The 25,315-nt window shown below is 40.4% G+C and overlaps 1 protein-coding gene across 2 annotated transcripts in view; it reads left to right on the forward strand.

The window, feature by feature from the left end:
* The window catches only part of ARID5B (AT-rich interaction domain 5B), a 302,008-nt gene that overhangs the window by 252,515 nt on the left and 24,178 nt on the right, over window positions 1–25,315 (forward strand). For both annotated transcript variants that reach the window (XM_040437893.1, XM_040437894.1), the window contains one exon: window positions 625–722. In XM_040437893.1, the coding sequence (XP_040293827.1) occupies window positions 625–722 (98 nt within the window). The remainder of the gene's footprint in view (window positions 1–624; window positions 723–25,315) is intronic.

The following is a 25,315-nucleotide window of genomic DNA, read 5'->3' on the forward strand; positions in this document are numbered from 1 at the left end:
GAAAATTAAAAATAACATATAACAACAATAAACATTAACAATTCTTTAAAAATATGTTAAACAATAGCTCATTTTTTGATGGCACATTACCTTTAAACCTTGCATTTTAGGCAACAATTTGTATACAGTGAAATGTGTTCGGACCACAAATGTGAGCATAATAAAATTGCAATCATATAGAGCATTAAATTCACTCTTTTTATATACAAAACAAAAAAAAACTAACATGGATTTGCGTTTTGCAGGCAGGAAGAGGTTAAAGTCTGATATTTACCTTTGACATTTCACAACTGCCGCTGAAATGCTAAATTTATTTTTCCTGTTGCTGTTCTGGAATAAGTGTAAATCAGGTTCTTTGTCTTGAAAACGTATGAGAGTGAAGATGTAGTCAAGTGTAATAAACCCCCTCTGTGGCTTACCGAATCTAGGGCAGGGTAATAACTCTTCTGCCAATAATTTGTTTGAAGAGTCTTGAATCTATGGATCATACAGTGCTCTGCCATATAAAATGTTCTTGGAGATAATTTTACAATGTTGTTCTTGTCTGATGTAAAATGTGCACTCTGCAGACCGTAATATAGAAAGCATTAATATTTAATAAATACGCCTCATGCTTTTGTACAGATCACAGCTCGGAGGCAATGGAAACATATTTATGATGAATTGGGTGGAAATCCAGGAAGTACCAGCGCAGCCACCTGTACTCGGCGACATTATGAAAGGTACGCCTTGTGTTGTTTGCCATGTGTTGCAACTTTAGGTCCTGATGTTTATCCATGATAGCTGACAGTGGTGCTATACGTACAAGTATCAAGATTCAGTCATCCAAGAAAAAGATATGGATGTGGCCAAGGGAGCCGTAGTAGGAAGGTGTGAGAGAACGGCTGAGGTTAGTGGGACACCACTTTCAATATGGTCTACATGGGGCTGTTTTTATTGTTTCTCTGTAATTGACTATATGGTCGATGAAATATATGTTTAGTGAATTTGAATTGAGTACATATGGGGACATTTACCCCTGCACACCAGAAAACTGGCATCAAAATTCAAAAAGTTTGGCAGATGCCACGCTTGCACGAAACTTTGCAAATTGTGGGGGTAGAGACCCCCTTGCTGGTTGGGCAGAGCAGGATGTGTAGTGTCGGTGCATGAGTGGCTATAGTCCCCTTTCCATTGTAACATACGGACCTGCACACATACACTACAGTTCTTTAAAAGGTGGTCGCCTCTTAATAATTGTGGCACATATGGCGCCAATGGGGGATAGATTGAGACCGGCAAGTAAAATGACAGTTTTAATAAATGTCCTCTATAGTATTTTTGGCCATATTGAATCTAGATCTAAACATTTGGTCATTACTGCAGTCTGTGTGTTTTGAAGCTGATTGCATGTATAAAGCTTTATGATTGTGCTTCTTTTTATCACCTTATGTACAGCTTATAATGACGTGTTGTGATTGATGAGCATTATTGAGCTAGAACGTATGTGCCAGCTCTAAGGGTCTATTCACACTACAGTGTTGGGAGGATTTCCTGACATATGCCTCCAATGCATGTCTCTGTATAGTGTCTGTAAGCTCCTGTATTAGGCTCATAGTATCCATTTTTTTATTTTTTTGGCACAATGCCTCCACACGGAAGAGCAGCGCAGACTGCATTATTCCATACAGCTGCAAAAAGGTATAGTGACATATACCAGCCCAAAAGGAGTCCGCTGCTTTTTTTTCTATCCAGTAATGGAGTCCTGCCTGACTGCATTGATTGACAGGGCCAGGCAATGGTAAAGCAGCAAGGGAGGGGCTGGCGGAGCTTGGGTGCAGCAAATCCAACGGTGACACCCTCATTGCAACAAAAGCCTAATTTACATAATAATAAAAAGTATCATAACTCAAGAACAGAGCCTCGGGCAACAAAAGAAAAACAGCCTTTTAACCACAGCTATGCATCTATGCAAACAGTGGGATAAGGAGATCGCTGGTGACAGATTCCCTTTGATCTTTTAATGCATTTTTAGCCTAATGTTGGGATAACCTTATAGATACCCATATAGATCAATTATGCCTTCCATGTTGTTGGGGCTGTACATTACCAACACATCAGTCTCCATTATAGTCTGTGGAAGAAGAGATACTGTAGAGTAGCTTCTTCTGGATCTCCTGATGACTATCACAAAGGATGGAGGTTGACATTGAAGTTTTGTCAGTTGTATATGTCATGCTGCTTCTTAGGCCTCATGCACACGGCCGTTGTGGGTCCGTTCCGTGCACAGGCAACGTCCGTGCGGCGGCCAGAACGGATCTAGACCCATTCAACTTGAATGGGTCCGTGATCCGTCAGCGCACAGCAAGAAAATAGAACACGTTCTATCTTTTTGCGGTGCGGAGGCACGGCCAGAAACACCATAGAAGCACTCCGTAGTGCTTCCGTGGGGTTCCGGTCCGTGCTTCCGCTCCGCACTCCGTGATTGCGGACCCATTCAAGTGAATGGGTCCGCATCCGGCAAATTAAGGCCACAGGCACACAACGGCCATGTGCATGAGGCCTTAATTTGTATCTATATCATATTTGTAAAATAAGGTGGATGGCACTTTGCTTCTGTAAGACCAGTGAATTGTGTCCACTGTGGATGATATAACGCAGTTAGGACTTCACCAGAACAGAAGCTTATCGTTGCATTTTTTTAAATCAAGACAACAGGTTTTGTGTTTCTGGATTGACCTCCTCCCCCCATTATTCATGACATTTGGCAGTTGTTCTTATGAGTTCTTTTAATGTGCATTTTAATGCACAATGGCCATAACATTTAATTACACACAGACCTAGAGGGTAATATTTCAGGATATGAAAGAAAAATATAATGTAATGCAGGTACCTCTGGTACTGAAGGGATCCAGTTTCACAGTTTGAATACAACTGGTAAAATTTATTGCAAATGTCATCCCTTTGAACTCGTATCCTCTGTCTTACATGCTATGTACATAGATTTTAATTTATCCAAAAATAGTAAAAGAAAAAAGTTTGTTCTCTGTGAAAATCTCTCAGTTTTGTACATTATTTTCTCAAATTCTCACCTCTTCTCGGAAAACTTATAGGCCAAAACGGTTTAATTTACTGGAATGGTTCTGCAGACATGAAAAACAATGCCTTGGACGAGTAATGAAATAATTTCCTTAAATATGTCAGCGATTAAAGCATTCATTCGGCTTTATGTCATAAATTAACCCACTTTGTAATTAATTGTACTTTTAAAAAAAAGATCTTTAATTCCCTAATTCTCTCATGATCCTGTACAGTACATTACAGGACTGTAGGACAGCATTGCGGTGCCACGATGTAAACAGTCGGTGCTGACCTTTTAATCAATCATCAATTTCTTAATGAAAATATAATTGCCCTGAATGGGTCATTAAAAGTAAATTAATGCCTGACCACATCCTCAGGAATAATAAGCATGCGACTTCTAAACCTTTAAAATAAAAACTTAAACAGATATCCATTTCTCCCTGACTGAAAACAGCTGGAACGTTCAAGAATGTAATAAAGACACAAGACACGAATTTATAGTGCGAGATGGGAGAAAATGGTAAAGGGTAAGCACGTAGGTTGCATAAGGATTTGTGACCAGTGCAATGCTGACAGCATCAGAAATGAGATACTGTGTACATAGGTATGACTACCTTAATACACCGAGCGTAATGTGATATTATGATCGGTACATTTTATAATATTAAATTCATGAATTAATGTTGTTTAAAGATAAACACAAGGCACGTTACAATCCTTATCTATTGCTGTTCAGCGCCCCACACTGCCCAATATTTTGATATTCAGAAACCAATGTATTCTGCAGAGTTTCCCATCTTACTAACTTTTCTTCTGAGAAGTCATAGATCCTTATCAAGATAACGCTAATTCGAGAGTTTGGATCCCCACTGATTCTCCGCTCCAGTGACGTAGCAGAAAATACAGATAGGGCCTTCCTCATCTTTGCCCCTGGCTTACTATACGAGATGTGTGCCGTGGTATGGCTACATTTTGCGATACTCTGTCACAAGATGTCTATCCTATCATGTCTATGTGTAGCGATCCAGTGGTTGTGTTGTGAATTGCAGTCTGTCAAGGTTTTTGATAGTATGTCGTGATATTGTGTCGAACCAAGTTGGAGTTTAAGTTGCTGTATCCAACTTTAACTTTAAAGGGATTGTCCTGCAAAAATATTCTACAGTTTTCAAACCAGCACCTGGATCTGAATACTTGTGTAATTAAAAATTTAGTATAGCCCTTCAATAAAACATATCTGTATAGCGCCACCTGCTGTTTACTCTTTTTCTAATTTCTCTGTCCTGCTCACTGAGATGGAAGCACATGCTCAGTTCCATCTTTCAACTGCCACCAGTTGCAGTAGAAATTGCACGCCCCCTGTGAAAGTACACGCCCCCTAAGCTGCCAGCTTGAAATAAATCTAGCAGAGTAATTGGATCAATGAATGGGGAGATCTCTGGACCCATGTGAGGTACAGGGCGGGTTCTAAGTGTATTATAAAGAGACTATGGTGTACCGTATGATATTGGATTCTCATTTTTAAAATTAATCCTGAGATAACCTCTTTAAGGGGTTAAGGTGGGATTACATACTATCATATAAAGCTTTGTTTTGCCCTTTAGTACTCAGCCCTGTTATTGTGTATGAAGCCCTAGTCTCATAGTAGATCAGGTATCAGAAACCTCCGGCACTCCAGCTGTTCTGAAACGACATTTCACAAAATGCTTCATTCACTTCTATGGGAGTTACAAGAAAAGCTGAGCAAGTTTGCATGCTGGGAGTTGTAGTTTCCCAGCAGCTGGAGTGCCGGAGGTTGCTGATGTTATTCTCTTAGGCTAGGTTCACATCTCTGTTTGGTAAATCCGGCAGACTGTTCCAGCAGAGGAGCAGATTAACGGAGTTACTGTATCGGCATAGTCAGACACTGATGAGCTCCGCTGGATTCCCATTCATTCAAATGGGATCCAGCAGGTTTCTGACATAGATGCCATCTTTCTGCTGTAGATATAATATACCAGTGAAAGGGAATGTGGCAGTGCCCCATTATGGGATGCGGTAGTCCTCCTCTGCCAGAACAGACTACCAGAGATGTGACCGAAGCCTTACTTGTGTCTATTATTATCAGCTGTGCTTTTTCATGAATTGCAAAACAGTTAAGGTTAGATAATGGTGTGTAATTCTCTATAGTTGATAATTAAGGCTATGTTCAGTGTCAGACATCATTGATTCTACATAGTGGCAGGTCTGTACATGTATATTGTGTGACATGTTAGTTGTAATTGCCCCTTAATTCAGGTTATACAGATACTTAAACGTCTGTAATTATAGCATTTACTTTGGTCTACATTGGTCTACACAACCTAATATTTTCATTAGAGCAAGCTGCCGTGTGGCTTGTAACGCCTTTAAAAAGATATGAATTTGTGTTTCACACTGTGGCGCATGGGTTGATGCAAATGACATTTTCTATGAAGAAGTCGTTTCTCCCCTGTATGAGAGTTGTGGAGGAGATGTCAATTTAGTGCTTCACTGCCATTAGGTATTGCAATTTGTATAGGCCTCTGTATCCTGCTGCTAGTCTGAACATTTCTTGTCTATGAGATATTAAATCACCAATGCAACATTGTGACTTATAGTTGCTATTACATTTTTGTTTGTTTGGTATGATTCAGAAGGTATTTTAAAGCTGTTTTAGGGTCTGCCTTTTTCACTGTATATCCGTAAAAAATGGCCCCATTTTGCCCTCTAAGAGTGTAACTAATAAATATAGTATTTTTAAAGATGGGAAAATGTCATTGACTTGTGGGAATAAAAAAAAAAAAAGTGTTTTAGAATCACAATTTGCTGCAGTAGCGTGAAATAAGGTATCTTTTGATTAAAGTTAAAGTTGATTTCAAACCAGAGGTACATGTACAGGTTTGCCATTTTAGAATATACAGAATTTGACCCAAATATTGAATTTGTGTAAAATGATTATTCATTACAGTTCCATGTGAGAAGCCATTCTGGCATAATCTGGTGCTATTTATTGACCTCGGGAAATGGAGCTTCTGTTTTATTTGTGGTTAACCTGGTGGAACCTGGCATGTATATTGGTGGTGTAGAATGTGCACAATTCTACTTAAAGAGGACCTTTCACCGATTCTTACCCTATGAACTAACTATACAGACATGTGGAGCGGCGCCCGGGGATCTCACTGCACTTACTATTATCCCCGGGCGCCGCTCCGTTCACCTGCTATGCCCTCCGGTATCTCCGTTCCCTAAGTTATGGTAGGCGGAGTCTGCCCTAGCGCTGGCCAATCGCATTGCAGAGCTTACAGCCTGGGAGAAAATAACCTCCCAGGCTGTGAGCTCTGCGCTGCGATTGGCCAGCGCTAGGGCAGACTCCGCCTACCATAACTTAGAAACTGGTATCTCCGCCTACTATAACTTAGTGAGCGGAGATACCGGAGGGCATACCAGGAGAACGGAGCGGCGCCCGGGGATGATAGTAAGTGCAGTGAGATCCCCGGGCGCCGCTCTACATATCTGTATAGTTAGTTCACAGGTAAGAATCGGTGAAAGGTCCTCTTTAAGTGATATGTGCTGGCTATTTTATGGTATTAGATATTAGTGCCAGGTTTAATCAGCAGAAGTATCCATTAGTGCAAAAAAATGGAATGGTCTTCAGTAGTGACGGTGGAACTCTTTAGAATGGCATGCTTTCTATATTGTCCACTTTACAGCATAACTTTACTGCTCATGTATACCATGGCAACCAATCAGATTCCACCTTTCATCTTCCAAAAGTGCTGAGAAAAATGAAAGCTGGAATGTTTGCTATGGGCAGCCAAGCCAGTTCTGCTTTACACCAATTTGTTAAATCTCCCACATAATCATTGCAACAAATAGGATAACCTTGCTGCTTTATATCAGTGCAAAGTCATGTCATTTTGAAGTCTGTGTTAAAGCCCAGAGCTGCATTCAAAATTCTGCTGGTTAGTATTGGAAACAATCACATTATAGTATCAAATGTTTTGCATGATAGACCTTGTAACCCTTACGCTTATTCAAGTTTTCCAGAACAAAACTCTACTTAGTTTCTATAGTTTTTTTTATTTGCATAATTTGCATAAATGAATGTACCCTTTTTAATATGTGAAAGTATGGAACACTGTATATATTGTGGTACCATGCATTCACTGGAATAATAAGTCTTCTTAAAATGTACATATGCATAAGATAAAAGTTGGCCGAACCTTCAGGATTGGCAGGCTATCTTCTGTGTATGGTGGTCTCCCAACTTGCTTTTAATGTTATATGTTGGAGAAAAGTGCTATTGAACATGTAGGATTTCAACATCCCCGATCCATTGTTCCCTTGGGAGATAATCAGCTACTTGAGATGTCTGGCAGTGACTTATTCCCCTCTCCTCAAAAAGACTTCCTCTTCACTGAGCCGAACATCCATGTTTTTAGCGAAGTCGAGTGAAATGGCTGTCGGCTAAATAAGCATTTGGACAACAGCTATGTCATGTATATGGCCAGTTTAAAGGAGGAACACAGAGGTAGCAACACTTTAGGCAATCTATAACTTACAAGGAGCGAGATGTTTTAGTTTTACTGTATCTTGTAATTATCATGACTAACATAGTATTGGTTGAATGTGATGTATTAGTAATTCTGTACAAATTCTAAGGAAAAATATTCAAGTCTGGAATTGGTTAATGTCCAACTTGGATGTTCTCCCTTGAGCTGTTAAATGATGTCATCATTCATGTCATCAGCATAATCACTCCATTATCTAAATATGTCTTTTGTTGAGGCTTACATAATGAGATTCTTATTCCATTTAAGCAGCATGCATCAACCGAGTGTGTAAAATAAAAAAGTGCTTTAACGTAACCCAAGTACTTAAGCATCTGACCTTTCAGCCATAAAGCAGTCACACATGCTTAACCAAACTATCTAGTTATTAGGAAATCCTTTGGAAAGGTCACTTTCAAGCATTAGTTACTATTGAAAAGAGAAGGAGGAACTGATAAGAATGGAGCTCACCGTATTTTTGGGATTCTTTTTCCATTTAATTACATTAACATTTGTAATATTTTATTTGAAACCTATGGATATGTAAAGGTTGAAGCCACACATTCATTTATACTGAAAGCCATTCATAGAAAGATACTGTGCAACAGTTTTTGGTAACATATCCTTAAAGGGGTGTCAAAAGACCCACTAGTATGGTATCTAGAAGTCACAATAAGGACTCCGTAGCCTCAGCCTTGCCATATATTCTATGTAATACTACAATCTCTAAATATTTGAGACAACCCATGGGACGTTTGCAGGACAGGTGATAAATGCATGATAGCATGAGACCCCCAGCAGCCACTGAAATGGGGCTCCCAAGCCCAGCAGCACTGCAGTGAGAAGTCTGAATCGTGCAGTGGTCACGAATTTGACTGCCACTATCTGCATTTGTTCTTGTTTAGTCCAGTCTTCTTCACTAACAGCATGGTATTCCCATGCAGAACATGGCTGCTGATTCAAGTGGCCTAAAACGTCCATCAGCGGCCTGCATCGACTAGCATTGTCTCCGGCAAAAGATACTAGCACATACACAATGCCATGCGCGGTGGGATTCAATAGAGGCCACTGATGGACGTGTCAGGTCACGTGTCCATCTATGAATGGCCGTGTTCTGGATTGGAGCTCTGTATAGTCAGCAAGGAAGACTTTATTAAACAAAGGGGCTGCACTTTACCAATGAAGGAAACTGTGCTCGTCTCCTGATAACATTAGTAAATGACAGAAAAATAAAAGGATCTTAAAATTAGAATCGTAGAATAAAGGTTAGCGTCAGTCTATGTAGATTAAAGAGGCTTGTTAAATACAGCATTAAAGCAAATCTGTTTCAAAATCTACAACAGATGTTCATTGAAATGACTTCTATGGCAGAGACGGGGAAAGAGAATAAAGTGTGTGTTATTGACATTGAACTATGTTTACTAAGTCATGCTCCATCATGTAACGCTACGCACTGTCATGATGTCAGATCGAGGTTTTACAATGATTGCCACTTGCAACAGATCAGATGTACATTGTTGCATCCACTGTTTTTAAAGAGACACTAAGCCTATAATAGACCTTTTCTACATTCTGTGTGCTGTTGGATGCAGTCGAGATTGTTATTAGCCATTTTAGGCAAGGAACGGTGTAGGGTTTATCAGTGGAGTCACTGAAGATCTCAAGAATAATATCTGCCCTCAAAACCACTACTTTATCTTACAGATGTTCAGTTCAGATTTTGATTATACGTGTTTATTAAATGGATATCAGTTAAAGGGACCTTATCTAGATTTAGCTCCTTATTGTCTAAAGTTGGGACAGCCCCTTTACTTTGGTTGGTAGGCCTTTACAAAATATATTTGATCAATAAGTAACTACATTTTAGTCTAGTAACATAATATTGTAATGCAGACCTGTCAACATGAAATAGTTTAGGACACCACATCAAGCCCCATGTGTTCCCCATTTCAATTTTTTTGGAATGACTCACTTGGGATTTCAGTAGCAGTGGTATCAGATTTTATTTCTCACAAACATCTGCAGATGAAACACTTGGGCTACAGAATATTTCTGTGTCCTCCCATGATTGCTCAAGAAGTAACCTCTCAAGATTAAAAGTAACATATTATTTTATTTTTCTAGCTTCTTTTATTGCCCCCCCCCCCTTCCTTCCCCATCACTGCTGCAATAAGAAAAATTACCAGCTAATCCAGCATCGGATCAACTGAGATCAGAAGTGCTGGTGGTGCATATTAGGCTCTATTCATACAAGCAATATACATATCAGATCCATTTTCCAAAGGACACTGACAGATCCCACTGATGGGGCCCATCAGAATAGGCCTTGGCAGAAACACAGATAGAACCCTCAAACCCAACACGAACAGAGCTCATCTACTTGATACCAGGCTTTCTGTCTATTGTATTTGACAATGGTAGATCTTGACAATAGCATGGTGTAGTCCAGAGGTGGGCAAACTTTTTGACTCGTGGGCCACAATGGGTTTGTATATTGGACCCGGGGGCCGGACCAAGAGTAGATGGATGGGGCGTTTGTGTGAATTAATATAATTTAAATTTACATTTTGTAACATTAAAGGTTTAGTTTAATTCAAAGTAGAAAAGCATAAAAAGAGTTATTGTACAAAACTTGTATGCAATGTATTTCTTTCATAACATAGTATGTATAACTCACCTTCAATTTTAATGGGAACAGTGTTGCTGGTCTCCCTTTTTTGCTAAGGCATCAAAGTTTGGAGTTACAGAAGCTTTGTTGTTGCAATTCGCAGAATATTTACCAATTCGCAGAATATTTAGTGCCAGTATATAGGGTCCCCATAGTGCTTCCCCTCTTCTCCATAGTGCCCCCACATATTGTGCCAGTATATAGGACCCCCATAGTGCTTCCCCTCTTCTCCATAGTGCCCCCACATATTGTGCCAGTATATAGGGCCCCCATAGTGCTTCCCCTCTTCTCCATAGTGGCCACCATAGTGCTTCCCCCTCTTCTCCATAGTCCCCCCCCTATATTTTGGCAGTATATAGGGCCCCCATAGTGCTTCCCCTCTTCTCCATAGTACCAATCCATATTATGCCAATATATAGGGCCCCCACCCCCCTTCTTGCCACAGTATACTATAAATAATAAAAACAATAAATACATATACTTACCTTATGCTGCTGTCAGTGATGCGATCCAGGCATCAGACCAACGGGCAAGAGAGACGCCTCTCCCCTGCTCATACGCACCATTCATCTGTATCGCTGTCTTGAGGACGGCGATACAGATGAATATGGAGAAGAGCGCTTCCACAATGAAAGCGCTCATCTCCACTCCTGCAGCCTCCGGACAGCTCTGCGGGCCGGATAAAAAGGTCCGCCGGGCCGTAGTTTGCCCATCACTGGGGTAGTCGCTAGTTATCAGATTTGGCCTGCTTCATAGATAAACAATTAGGTCAACAGAATGCATTTATTAGGGAGGAGGAAAACCTGAGTTTATTAATTAAAACTTAATGACCCCAACCTACGTTTTCATATTAGAAGTCTTTATTTAAATTCCTAAATATCACTGACGATAAAATGTGGAAAACATGAAAATCATCTGTCTCACGAGATTATATTTTTATGGCAAAAAATGCTTTAAGCTAAAAACGTCTGTTAGGATAGAGCGAGACGTAAGAGCATGTCTTTAAACAATCTCTCATTCTTGGCTTGTTTTAATACAGAAGATAGACTTTTAGGCTATCTTGACTGTTTGGAATCATTCTATAAACAGTGACTTCATGTTTGAAGCATGTTCATCTGCTCGCTTATTAAAGCATATTAAATGTCATTCTCGCACTCATGTTAGCATATTGGAAACACAATGGGACATATTTATCAGTGCAATTCCAGTGTAATTGTACTGAAAAGCATAATGCACAGGCTGAACACCATATTTATGAATCCACACACCTCTTTTTTATTTTATTAAGTCTTTGGAAAAAGGGGGTATGGCAAGTTGTTGTGTGTCCTATTTGCAAAAGGTACAGGAAGATATCCCCAGTATAACCCAATATTCGTGCCACATTTCTCAACTGGCGTGCATTATTTTGATGAATAGGAATTCCATACTGGCACGCTATGTATGTCAATGTATGATTATCCAGAAAAATGTCCTTCAACATACATCAAATCTGTCCTGATGAAAAATATTGTTTTCAGAGGCTTATTTCAAATATCCGTTGTAGAAACTTCTAAAACCAACTTCATAACTGAAGTGATGACTGAAATATTTATTTTTCATTTAGATTTAGATTATGATGTCGCCCCTTTATAAAACCATTACCTAATATATACCATATGATATTAGTCTGTTTTTAAAGCCAGGTTCCAGAATAACTGTTCTTTGTATGTTATGTAACAATTTTCTGTCTTTTAACTATTTGTAGGAGTTTTATTGTTTTCCTTTCCATTTCATATGAAATATTTAAATTTAAATTCGATTTAATATTTAATTGAAAAGTTAAAATTCCACTTTTATAAACTGTTTAAATCTACCTGACAGTTTCAGTAACTTCTTAAATGCGTTGTTTTATTGTTTCTGTACATATTTTGCCTAATGGAAGTTACTCATTCTCTTTGCAGAGACCCAGTTGGTAGGTAGTCTTTAAAGGGGTTATCTGTGAAATGATAATGACCTAGTCATCATTATCTGATCGGTGTGGCACCCCCACCGTTCCTCTGTTTCAGAGAGCTGGCGCACTCCCCTGAGCTATGGGGAGCGCATACGGCAGTGCTGTAAATTGTATAGTGACTTTGATTCACTTCAATGGGGCTGAGCTGCAACAAGGCCATGTACAGTGATGTCACATGGATAGGAAGAGGTCACCCTGACCTCTTCTAACAGCTGATCAGCGGGAGTCCTGGGTGTTGGACCCCCGCCAATCAGATATGGATGACCTATCCTGAGCATAGGTCATCAATATATATTGTCAGATATTGTCAAAAGTTTGTCTTCTAGCAACACCTATGTGTGACTGCTCTATTAGTCAACAACCAGCCCTTTAAAGGGAGTCTATTAGCAGGAAGTTCACTGTTAAACCAGGCACAAGTTTCTAACAATTTTTATTTTTTATTTTTTTATTATCATATCACTAAAAAAATTGTGGTTTTCACTGTGGCCATTGAGCCTCATTATAGGCTGAAACTTCCAGTTCTGTACAGATCACTTCTCAGCAGTCATCATATTATCATCACAGTCAGGATTCCATTGGCAGGTAACACCTATATAGAGGTAAAACAGAATTGCATCCCTGACAATAGGTGATAGACACAGCTTACCTCCTCCCCTTCTTTACACAATGACTTCAACACAGGTCAGATTAACATATTAGCTTCTTTCCTTTGCTTATTTTGGAGCTGGGGCATGCACAGATCTTATAGACACTTTTTTTATTTAATATATATATATATATATATATATATATATATATATATATAGTTGTAAAAAAGAAAAAGTTGCTTTCGATTTCACCCAAAGAAGGCATTCAGAGTCAGCCCCCCCCCCCCTTACCTGAGCCCCATGGTAGTCACATGGTCCACCTCTGTGGTAGATACACCACTGTAAATTCTACTGCCAGGTCATTTACACCATTATCAGTCATATCACCTATGCCCCCACAATGACTGCCTACTGGAAATCAATTCAGAAATTTTTATATTTGGATGTGAATGGAAATTGAAGCATCATGGAACGTAACCATAAGTACAAAATTAGCAAAGTTACTCAACCTCTTTATCTGCAGAATGTTTTAGATTACTGTTCAAAAGTTTTTCTTTAAGTCATATTGTATTCAAATGGCCCATTGTACCAAATGTGCCACCTACACAAATATCTAATGTGTTAAAGAGGATTTTATTATGCATGCCATAGCTTCAGGCTGAAACAAGATTTGATTTCTGCGAAAAAAAACTAGGTTGTACTTTGTAACTTTCAAAAAATTACCATAAAGAAGAATCAGGAAAAAAAAAAAACATCACCTAGACAGAAATGTGATGCTGTAGCCCGATATATTTTCCACACATCTTGAGTAGCTTGCCTCAGCAAAACATGCCTGTATAAGCTGCTGTAAGTGCACGTCATGGAACTCTGCCGACATTCAGGTCCTGGAAGCTTTGGAAAGTTGTCGAATACAAGACTGAAAGCAAATGCAACAAATCTATCTGCTCAATTTGTTTCACTGAAACATTGAATGACTCTGCTGTCTGGCAATGTTCAGACACGGGATTCATAATATATTAGCTCAGACATAACAGGGGTATGCCATGACACAACACCATATTTGTGTCATGTATGGAATGCTTCATCTAAATTTACTATTGCAAAGCTAAGGACTGGAAGACCGGGTTGTTACAGTATATGTCTACTTTTTTAAAGGTGCAATATTCGACCTAAGCCCCATGCTGGGAATCTACAGTATACCAATATGTTCTTCAAAATACTTACCTTCGGCATGCAATAGTTGATCGACTCCTGACGGAGCAGCTTAGGTCTGACTGTATAAAAAACAACATGGTTAATGCTTTTAATGTAGATTATAACTGTGAAATATTGTTTTTAAAATTATTTAAAACACAAATCTAATTCATTTCTAGTTGGGTCTCTCACGTTTTTGCTGAGTTGCTCTTTTTTTGTTACATACCGTAAATAATAGTGCTGCAGAATATGCCATTTTGGCCATTAAAAAGCAATCACAAGCCAAATGTAGTGGCAGTGTGACTGTATTTTGTTAGACATTCTTCACTATTCCCTTGTTAGGTTACTTTCACATATGCGTTTTTGCTGCCCGATTTTGAGATCCGCCATGGGATCTCAAAACCAGAGCAAAACGCATCCGTTTGAAAATACAACTGGCTGCATCTGTTCAGAATGGATCCAGTTGTATTATATCGAAAATGAACATGCCGGATCCGGCACTAAAACCACTGTAAGTCAGTGGGTGCTGGATTCGTTTATTTTGTGTCCGAAGAAAACGGATCCGGCATAATTAACTTACATGGTTTTTGGTGCCGGATCAGTTTCCTATGCCGCACACAAAAACACTGCTTGCAGCGGTCTTGTGTCTTGCATGGGAATGCAACAAAATGGAATGTATTCTGGTGCACTCTGTTCAGGTTTGTTCAGTTTTGTCCCCATTGACAAGGAATGGGGACAAAACTTAAGCGTTTTCCTCCGGTTTTGAGATCCTCTGCCGGAAAACGCAGATGTGAAAGTAAAACAACGATAAATGAAGTTCCAGCACTGCAAAGAAATTGTTGTGTCGCTTGTCTCTCTATTCGTGGTAGCAAAATTACAGCATGTGGATCAAACCTCACACTCCAACACCAGTTTACGCGTTTCAGACACTTAGTCCTTAGTCATTACTTACCTGTTCCGTGCACCAGGGACTGATTTAATCTACTAAAGGTGAGCTGGAAAGTAGCCTTAAAGGGGTAGTCCAGCCAAATAAAAAAAGGCTTACAGTAGAATACAAATGGTGTAAAAAAAAATTATGAGCTTGTACTCACTGATCCCCTGCTGCTGCCGTTCTTCAGGGCCTGGATCCCCGCCACATTCTACTTCCTGCTGACATCACAACATGACAAGAAAAGGCTGGGAATGCTGTTTAAGCAATCTGACTGAGACAGGTCATCGATGCAGCCAGTGATTGGCTGAGTGGCATTTGGGCCATTCTTTGCAGTGTCAGGATAGGAGCAGGAAGTAGGGTGCAGGAGGGGCGCAGGCACAGAAGAAATGGCAGTAGCAGGGGATCGGTGAGGTAAGTATAAGCTTGTTTATTATTTCTACTCCGTTATTTGTATCCTACTGTAAGTCTTTTTCTTATGACTGGAATACCCCTTTAAGCAGGGAGCATGGTTTTTTTCAGTATGAAAACAGCAAAGAACTTCTAAAAAGGAGATATTAGTAAGTTGTCTGTGCCAATTTCCCATAAATTTGCACAAACTGTTCATAAGGCAGGGAATTTGGCTGGCACCAGTAGCAACTGGATTACTTTAATGCTTCTTGAAACCAGTAGGCAAAGTGTGTGCCTAAAACAGTTTACCTAAATTCTTTACTTTTAAGATATAAAGTTTATTGTCCCCGGGGCTTCACCATTAACAATGAGTAACTTTACTCTCCTGCATACCATTGCACAATCAACAATTATGGGAGTAACAGATGCTTCAACAAAGCATCTATTGAAAATAAGGAGGCTAATCAAGAAGAATCCAAAACTCAGATGAGAGGAGAATGTGATTAATATGCATTAAATATCATGACATACGTTTGGCAGATAGGATCAGTTAGGTTTCTGGAATCTCAAGTTTCACTCTTTTCCATTTATCAGCTTGCCTGTATATAGTGTGTATGATAAATGTGGACATTTGATTCCTGGAATCTGGACGAGGTTTCTCAGAGGTCCACATGTCCCTAAATGGGTCTTCTCTGAGGTAGCAATGGGAGCAGGGGTTCCTCAAGAGTGGAATAGTTTTAGGAATCAGTGATATGCAAATTCTAAACCATTGTCCGTATTTAATTATCATAATAATTAGGAAAGCCATTTAATTTAAGGAATTATCAAGGATTAGCCAAAAGGACCTGTTGGGTATTTCAGCTCTTCCCCATTCAAGTAAATTAATGACAGTCTGTGGACAGTCATGGCACTGCTTTTGGGAAGAAATGCAGATCTTTTTTTCCAATCTTGGACAATGGCCCAGATTTGCTAAAGTGTTTGCACCAAAAAAGGTATACACTGGGAGGATTCTCCAATATGTTCTTCCAATAAATAAGTGAAAAGACAAAACTCTTTTGGTCTATGTCGAGTGAATGTGACTATGGATATGTTCAACATATGTCAGGGCTCGACAAATCCCAGGCGCCAGGTCGCCATGGCGACCAGGAATTTAGTTCTGGCGCTTGGGTATTTGTCAGCCCGTTTTCAAAGGTGCCCGGGCGATGGGTGCGGAGCTGCCGTTCTGTCCGGAGGCAGCACAGTGTGAAACAGCTCGGTCACAGCACACAATAGCAGAGACGCTGGCAGCAGGGAGGGGAGGGACTCGGGAGGAGTGTAATCTGATCCTAGAGTGGAAGCTGCTTCTGCCAGCCCCTCCCCTCCCCGCCCACCAACCAATCAGAGCTGAGGCCAGCCAAGCACTAGCAGCTCTGAGTCACTGACACAAGTACAGGAGGGAGTCTAGAAAGAATCGAATGAGTCTCAGGTTAAAAGAATCTAAAGATCTGATTAGTTAGTGACTCATTCGATTCTTTGAGTTAAAAGAACAGTCAGTCAGACTCCAGAACAGGTTACACTGAGGCTCTCGGCTGATGCTTTTGTTGCAGCAGTGATAAGATTAAGGGACAGGAGCAGAGATAAAAGTGACAGGACACAGTTTAGATTAGTTTGAATTAACCCTTTAGGATCAAATTGGCTTCTCAAGGAGATATATATGTTAAAGGCATCCCTTCTTCTGTCTCATTCAGTAGCTATAGAACTAAGGGTACTTTCACACTTGCGGCAGGACGGATCCGGCAGGCTGTTCACCCTGTCGGATCCGTCCTTCCGCTGTTTCGCCGGACCACCGCTCCGTCCCCATTGACTATAATGGGGGCAGAGCTCTGGCGCAGCACGGCAGTGCATGGTGAAAGGCCGCCGGACTAAAAGTACTGCATGTCCAACTTTTTAGTCCGGCGGCCTCTCACAGCGAACTGCCGTGCTGCGCCGGAGCTCCACCCCCGTCCCCATTATAGTCAATAGGGTTCGGGGACGGAGCAGCGGTATATTTAACATGGTATACAGCATTATTGGAGGGCTCTATGGAAAAGTGGGGGGGGGGAGCACTATGGGGGCGCCTACTGGGGGCTTTATGACGCGGCTCCGCCTGGCTCCTAACTTTTTTAGCTGGCTCCTAGATTCCAAGGAAATTTGTCAAGCCCTGACATATGTGATGGGAGCTTTCCTGATGCATACACCAAATGTACAATGCCAACACAGTGTGAGTGCATCCTAACTGCACATTACACAAATTGCCCATAATTTTACTCTTAGCCCACTTCCACATGGTGGTACGGTATTTAGTTTGGAACAGTATATCTAATCAAATGCAGGTGTGGAGCCATGTACAGATAGAAAGGACAGTGGAAGCAAATCTTCTGTATTTTGGGTCCTCTACGGGGTGTATCTTGCAAATATGGTCATGTGAAAATACTATTTTATAGCATGAATAAGCTTTCCTTACCGATTTAGACCTGCTGTGCTTCTATCTTATTTATTCTTATTAATTTTTATTTTATTTGCTTGGATGGTATACCAGTGTATAACAATGTGGCACAGTTTGCTGCAACTAAGGTTTCTGCACTTTTTTGCAACATGCTTGACAAGGGGTGGAGGCTTAGTGAAAAGGGGCAGAGCTTTGCAGGGAAGTGGATGTGCCATTTTGCACCCAGACCGCGCCACAATTCTGGCATAAAAATCTGTCTCAAAGTAAACCAACCAGTTAGAGTAAGACAAAAGTGTCTGTCCCTGCACCAGATTTATCATCCAGCCTAAGGCCTATTGCACACGACCGTATGGCTTTTTCAGTGTTTTGCGATCCGTTTTTCACGGATCCGTTGTTCCGTTTTTTGTTTCCGTTGTGTTTCCGTTTCTGTTCCGTTTTTCCGTTCCGTTTTTCCGTATGGCATATACAGTATACAGTAATTACATAGATAAAATTGGGCTGGGCATAACATTTTCAATAGATGGTTCAGCAAAAAACGGAACGGAAACGGAAGACATACGGATGCATTTCCGTATGTGTTCCGTTTTTTTGCGGACCCATTGACTTGAATGGAGCCACGGACTGTGATTTGCGGGCAATAATAGGACATGTTCTATGTTAAAACGGAACGGAAAAACGGAAATACGGAAACGGAATGCATACGGAGTACATTCCGTTTTTTTTGCGGACCCATTGAAATGAATGGTTCCGTATACGGACCGTATACGGAACGCAAAAAACGTCCAGTAAACGGGAAAAAAAAACGTCCGTGTGCAATAGGCCTAAGGCACGGTGATAAATCTGGTGCAGGTGTACACAGCCTGTCTAAGATTACACCATATTTACCATGAGTAAATCTGGGCCAGTGTCTTTATAGATATATCCACATTGTGTAAAGAGCATAGAGATGTGATGTTTACAGAGGCCAAACCATTTTTTCAATGTACCCAAAAAACCCTATGCTGTTGTAGATCCACGATTTCCAGCAGAGGGATTGTGGTATGCTAGATGTCATCTGAACCAGTTGCTTGCAATGGGATGGCATTCCACAGTGTGTTACAAAGACAAATATAGTGACCATGTTACATCTGATATCAGGGCTTAAAGGATTGCTTGGTGAATCATTTGGTAACATTTACTACATAAAAGCAGTGTGTACAGATATGTAACCTCCAAACGACTCCTGTTTAATAAGATATTAAAGGGCTTTCTTCTTAAGAGCCCAGCCCAACTGTTTCCCAGTTGTTTTGCAAAAATAACACAAAATGTTCTCACAGAAACCAGTCCTGCAAGTTGTGTGGATATAACAAAGGTGCAAGCAGCCTGTAATTGATGTAATCAGGTCTTCCTGTTGGAATACTTTACACAGTAGTATAGTCATTAATATTACTATAATGTGACTATGAAAGGAGTCATGACCCATTAACACAAGCCAAATTGCATATCCATACAATATCCCAGAGAAAGTCGATTTATTGATTTCTATTGAAATCAGATCAGGCCGAAAAAGGATTTTAGGTGGATTTTAGTCCTGAAATCACCGATGCCAGAGCACTAACCCCTGCACGCCCGCGGTCAGCGCTGACCGCGGCACGTGCGATGTCCGTGCAGGGAGGAAGCAGCCATCGGGTCCCCGCTGGCAGGGAAGGCATCGTGGCTGTCTTCCGGGAGAGCCTGTGAGATCCAGCCCCCTGGATCTCACAGGCAAGCTGGCTGTAAGTGTATTACATATATATATATATACTTATAGGTCTGCGTGTGACCTCATGAAAAAGACTATGCAGTAGTTTGCTAGATTTCCATCTTATTTTCACTGGTTCTAGCAACATGAGATGAATCTCCCAGCAGTCAAAGCTCTTAGAAACCGAATACTGTGTCATACTAGATATAGTGGGAGTAGACAACCAAGATGAAGACTGAGATTAGGTCATTTTCTAACGTGGGATGGTACCGAAATAGTAAATAAGGCTGTTTGTACAAATGTGCTACACCTCACTTACCTGAGAATTTTCCACATGTATGTCAATATTAACTGATGCCTTTATCGGAAATAGAAAAACACTCCTTTCAAAAGCTTACAGTGTGGATTTCAAAATTATTCATATGGAAATAAGCATGTACAATATCAGTATACTAGACCCACAGGAGTGGCACCTATTATTTGTTTTTCTACAATTATATGTGCTAGGTGGCAGTTTTCTGTGAGAAAAAGTAGGGTGGCCCACACAGCTTAATATCTGGCTCTATATTTAATTGGTTAACAATCTTTGAAGAAAAAAATAAATAAATAAATAGAATCTTACCCTAGACTTGAGAAGGTTAAAGGGGTTGTGCAGCCTGTTTATAATGATAACCTATCCTCAGGATAGGTCATCAATATCTGATTGGCGGGGGTCCAACACCCAGCCCCCCTGCCGATCAGCAGTTTGAAGAGGAGTCAGCGCTCTATGCAAGCACTGCTTCCTCTTCATTATACTGCCCGTTGTCTCGGAAGTGCAGTTTAATTACAAGTATTCATTCCATTCACTTGAATGGAACAAGTACTTACATTATAAACAGGCTGCACAACCCCTTTAAGTTTCACACCATATTCAGCCAACAACATTGTACTTCCCCGTTCCATATCTGCAAAGATCTCAACATTGACTTTAAATCCTAAAGACCTAAAGGCGCATTTACATGTGCTGACCCAGCAGACAATTATCGATAAACATTCCATCCTGATAAATTCCTGTTCGCCAGTGGAGGCGAAGAGCTGCATTTACATGCAGTGATCACCTCCACTGTATGAGGACTAGCAATCGCAAGTGCCATCCCTCGTCCTCATACAGATTCATTGTTTCTGAGCAGCAGATTTCTTTTTACACAACATGATCTGCTGCCGAGAAAATAATGTGCTGCATAAACGACTATTTTACTTGATGAACGAACATTTTGCTCGTTCATCAAGTGATCGACAGCACATTTACATGGGCAGATTATTGGGAATAAGCGTTCGTAGTAACGTTTGTTTCCCGATAATCTGCCCGACATTTTTCCCCATAGGAATGTATTAGTGCCGGTAAAAATGGGGAAAAAAAATGGGGAAAAAATGGGGGGGAAAAATGGGGGGAAAAAATACAAGATGGATCTGTCTGTCCGCATGACAAGTGGAGAGAAGGATCCGTTCTTGCAATGCATTTGTGAGACGGATCCGCATCCGGATCCGTCTCACAAATGCTTTCAGTCACATCCAAATCGGCGGATCCGGCGGGCAGTTCCGCCGACAGAACTGCCCGCCGGATCACACTGCCGCAAGTGTGAAAGTAGCCTTAAAAGATATATATATATGCTTATAGTGTATATATAATGAATTCCTGGCATTTATAGTACATATTCTGCACAACCACTGTGAAGGACATATGTATGATCTTGCCATGAAATAACATTTCCTGAAAATAACCTTTTCTTGATACAGTGATTTTGATTGAGAAAAAAATGACATCCCTTGAGAGTTTTACAATTTGCAAATGTAAAATTGTCCTCCGCCGTCTTTCCTAGACCCACTGGCAGGAGTCCAGATTACTTACTGTAATAGATGTGTGACCTTTGCCGAAGCCTTGCATTGGATTTTCATAAATTCCGCTGGAAAAACTAAAAGCCTGTGTTCTCCTCGCACCTTTATTTAATTTCAGAGCAGTGTATGAAACACGTTTCTATGTAGATGAATTGCAGCAGGAGCTGCATTGACTTGAGCAGGGGAAAATACATTTCCCAAGTATTAATATGAAAGCACAACTATTGATATGTGAAATGACGAGGCGAATATTAGTTTGCTTTACTTTATTGATTTTAAGCATGCCTCTGCTTCAGACAGGCTCCCTATGAAAAGAAGCTGCTTTCATTTAAGTAGAAGCTTTGTCGTCGGAGATGAATGCTAAGCCACCCACTGTTCCCAGTGTTTTGTTTTTTCTCATCCCTCCACCTCGCTAATGTTAATCTTATATTATAAAGGAAAATAAAAGGAAATGACGGCTGTATCTGGATAGATTATTTTCCTTCTAATGTGTGACTGTACCGTGGTGGTATTAGTCACTTCATAGGTCGAATTTGCAATTTACGAATCTTAATGCCAGCTTTTTTGATACAAGCTTCAAAAATGACATTATCCTTTCTGAGAAAGTGATCACTTTGCAGAACTCATTAGAGCTCACAAGGAATACTTTATCAAGGCCGGCTTGTGCTGTGTATTAAAGCTGACTGATAAGTATTTTTAGTGGAGGAAGTATTCATTGCTTTGTGACCACAATTGTTAAAGAAATCTTTAGAGGATTCAATATGTAACAGACACTAATCTAGAAGTTTTTCTTTTTTCTCTCAAGTTACTTTTCCAGTTTCCGAGGCCAGTTTATCCAGCACAGATCAGATATTAGGGTCCTGCAAGTCTTTTTTTCTACATGCCTGATTAGTAAGCTCAAATTGCAGATAATCTGGTAACTGTGTGGTATGGCGGATAAGGGATTAAAGAATTGTCATTGTCCTGTGAGATTGTGGGCAGTTTTGACAATTACCAGTCAGTCTGGTGACTGTTTAAAAGAGTTGTTCGTACGTGTAAAGTGAAGACTAAGAATAACTGGTTTCAGTCTATATTAATTGTGGTGTAGAGTAATTGACAAACATAGAAATCACCTAGCTTTGGGAAAAAATGGTTTGGTTCTTTGTCACCATCTGCTGGCCATGGGTGATACTGCAAGAGATAAATAACAGACATATAGTATGTATATGGAAAGTATTGGTTGAAAAAAGTCTATCGAGTTCCACCGTCTAAAACTTACAAACCCAAGGTTATCCAGAGAAAGGCAAAAAGCACTCTAGATGGCACAGACCTAAGTTGCCATCCAAGTGAATAAAATAAATATAAAAATAAATACAAAAAAGTAAGACAGAAGCACAACAGGTCTCATTCATGCCATAAAGTATTCTTAACCCCGTTGAGGACCCAAAATATAGATATTTGCTTCCACTATACTTTCTACCTGTGCAGGTTCCACTCCTGAATTTAATTATGCTTATATAGACTGATCCAAACTAAATATCATGCCACCACATGAAGTGGCCTAAGAGTAACTTGTTAATTATGGGCAATTTGTGTAATGTGCAGTTAGGATGTACTCACACTGTGTTGGCCTCGTTCATTTGGTGTATGCCCCAGGAAAGCTCCCATCACATATGTCAAACATATCCATAGTCACATTCACTTGACATAGGCCAAAATATTTTTTTCTTTCCAGTTATGTCATTGTGTACAGTGGCATTTGTTGGAAGAATACATTGGGGAATCCTCCTAAAGTATACCTGCAACAAAGAACTGCAAACACAGTACGAATAGACATGTACATGGTTTGTCGGTGCAACTAATTAATATGCCGGTCCTGATCTCTAAAGCACTTTTAACAAAGGAGGGCACAGGGGCACAGACTAGAACCTGGGGAGCACTTGTTTTCCTGGTTTGTTGAGCAAGTGTCAGAGAGAATAAAAGTGCCTTCATGTTGGACATGCATTTGGAACAATAGTTTTTCTACATTATCCTTCAGTATTGTCATCAACTGTGTCACCTCCAAACCCTCCCCCGCCCCAGCCGAAATTATTCCAAAAACTGCTTAGATCGCAGGTTCCAAAGTTGTCACTTTAAGCCCCTTTCACACAAGCGAGTTTTCCGCTCGGGTGCAATGCGTGACATGAACGCACAGCACCCGCACTGAATCCTGACCCATTCATTTCAATAGGTTTGTGTACATGAGCGTTTTTTTTTCACGCACCAGTTCTGCGTTGCGTGAAAAACACAGCATGTTCTATATTCTGTGTTTTTCACGCATCCCTGGCCCTGTAGAAGTAAATGGGGCTTCAGGGAAAAACACATTGCATCGGGAAGAAAGTGCGGATGCGATGCGTTTTCACTGATGGTTGCTAGGAGATGTTGTTTGTAAACCTTCAGTTTTTTATCACGCGCATGAAAAACGCATCAAAACACATTGCACCGGCGTGGAAAAAACTGACTGAACTTGCTTGCAATATAGTGTGAGTTTCCACTAATCCGTCACGCTCATGTGAAAAAGGCCTTAGCTTTCTACTTACCTGCTTTCCCCTTTCCCATGGTGCTCCTGCAAACGAGTTGTACGCCACATGCTACTAAACAAATCCTAGAAGTCCTCTCCATTATATCACACAAGCTCAGGAGTCCTTTCTTTAACTTAAGAAAAGGTTTGAGCCAATAGTAATAATTGAGCAGAGTCTCACAGGGGACATGTGGAGTAAATTCCCTCTGTTGTCAGGGTTTAACGAGTAATCATAATATGTCATCAGTCATCACCACTGCTCATAGAGGCCATAAACCATTCTACAAGACTCTTTATTTTGACACTTCATCGGTTTCATGCTTGACATGTTGCCTGAAGTGACAGGTGTAAAGTAAGATACAGTGCCATGTAGACATAGCAAGGCAATGCGTCTCTGAACTTCCAACCAAGGACTTTGAGGGCAGGATTCCAAAATGTAACACTCTGATGTTTACGATGCCCAGCAATGCATTTTTAGGACTGGTAGCCTATTTGGTCTTGGCCAATCCTAACCCTCTCTCCATCCTGCAGTCACATTCTTCTAGGAAAAACAGTTGTGTCTATGGATGAGGCTGCTGTAGTCCTGGATCAGGAAAGCTTAGACTTGGGTTACATGATGACGGCTGCATAGTGCATCTTGACATTTAGCTCTACCTATAAAATCATAGCAAGCAGAAGATAAGAATCTCCTTAAAGTGACTCTCTGTGATTTTAACTTTTGCTTGTATAAGGGAGTAGTGCAGCGTGAGCAGGATGTGTTTTTCCTTATGTATCTCCACCAACTGTGTATATCTCTAACTCTATGGCCCTGATTTATCATGCCTTCACTCCAGAATTCTGGCTTCAAAAAGTTGCAAAATAGTCCTCTTGCGACTTTCTGCACTTGCTTGTGCAAAAAGTTTGCCACTTTTTGCAGTTTTACACCATTCACTCCAGTTTTAAAATATGGGTGGGGAAGTGGGCATGGTTAGCTACGTTAATGAGTTTCACTCCAGATTCATCATTGAGACTTTTTAAAAAAAAGTTGCAATCTCACTCCAGTAGGGTGGAGTACAAAAACTGGAGTAGTTATTTTAGACTAAAGTGTTAAGTTTAAGGATAAGAAACATTTTATCAAACCACATGTGACATTTGATAAATGTTATTAAGTACACCAACGCAGAGTCAAGCAAAACTGACTTCAGATATTCCTCTCATGATAAATTCCCCCCTATGTATGCAGCTTAATCAGTGGCCTGATAGTGTACATATATGTAGCTGTATGAGGGGACTGCAGCGCAAACCATACACTACATACTCAAGTGCTAATCCCCAAGATCTTCAATTAAAGGGGTTATCAGTGAATTTCAT

The sequence above is a fragment of the Bufo bufo genome, chromosome 6 (assembly GCF_905171765.1).
Source record: "Bufo bufo chromosome 6, aBufBuf1.1, whole genome shotgun sequence".
Classification (NCBI taxonomy): domain Eukaryota; kingdom Metazoa; phylum Chordata; class Amphibia; order Anura; family Bufonidae; genus Bufo; species Bufo bufo.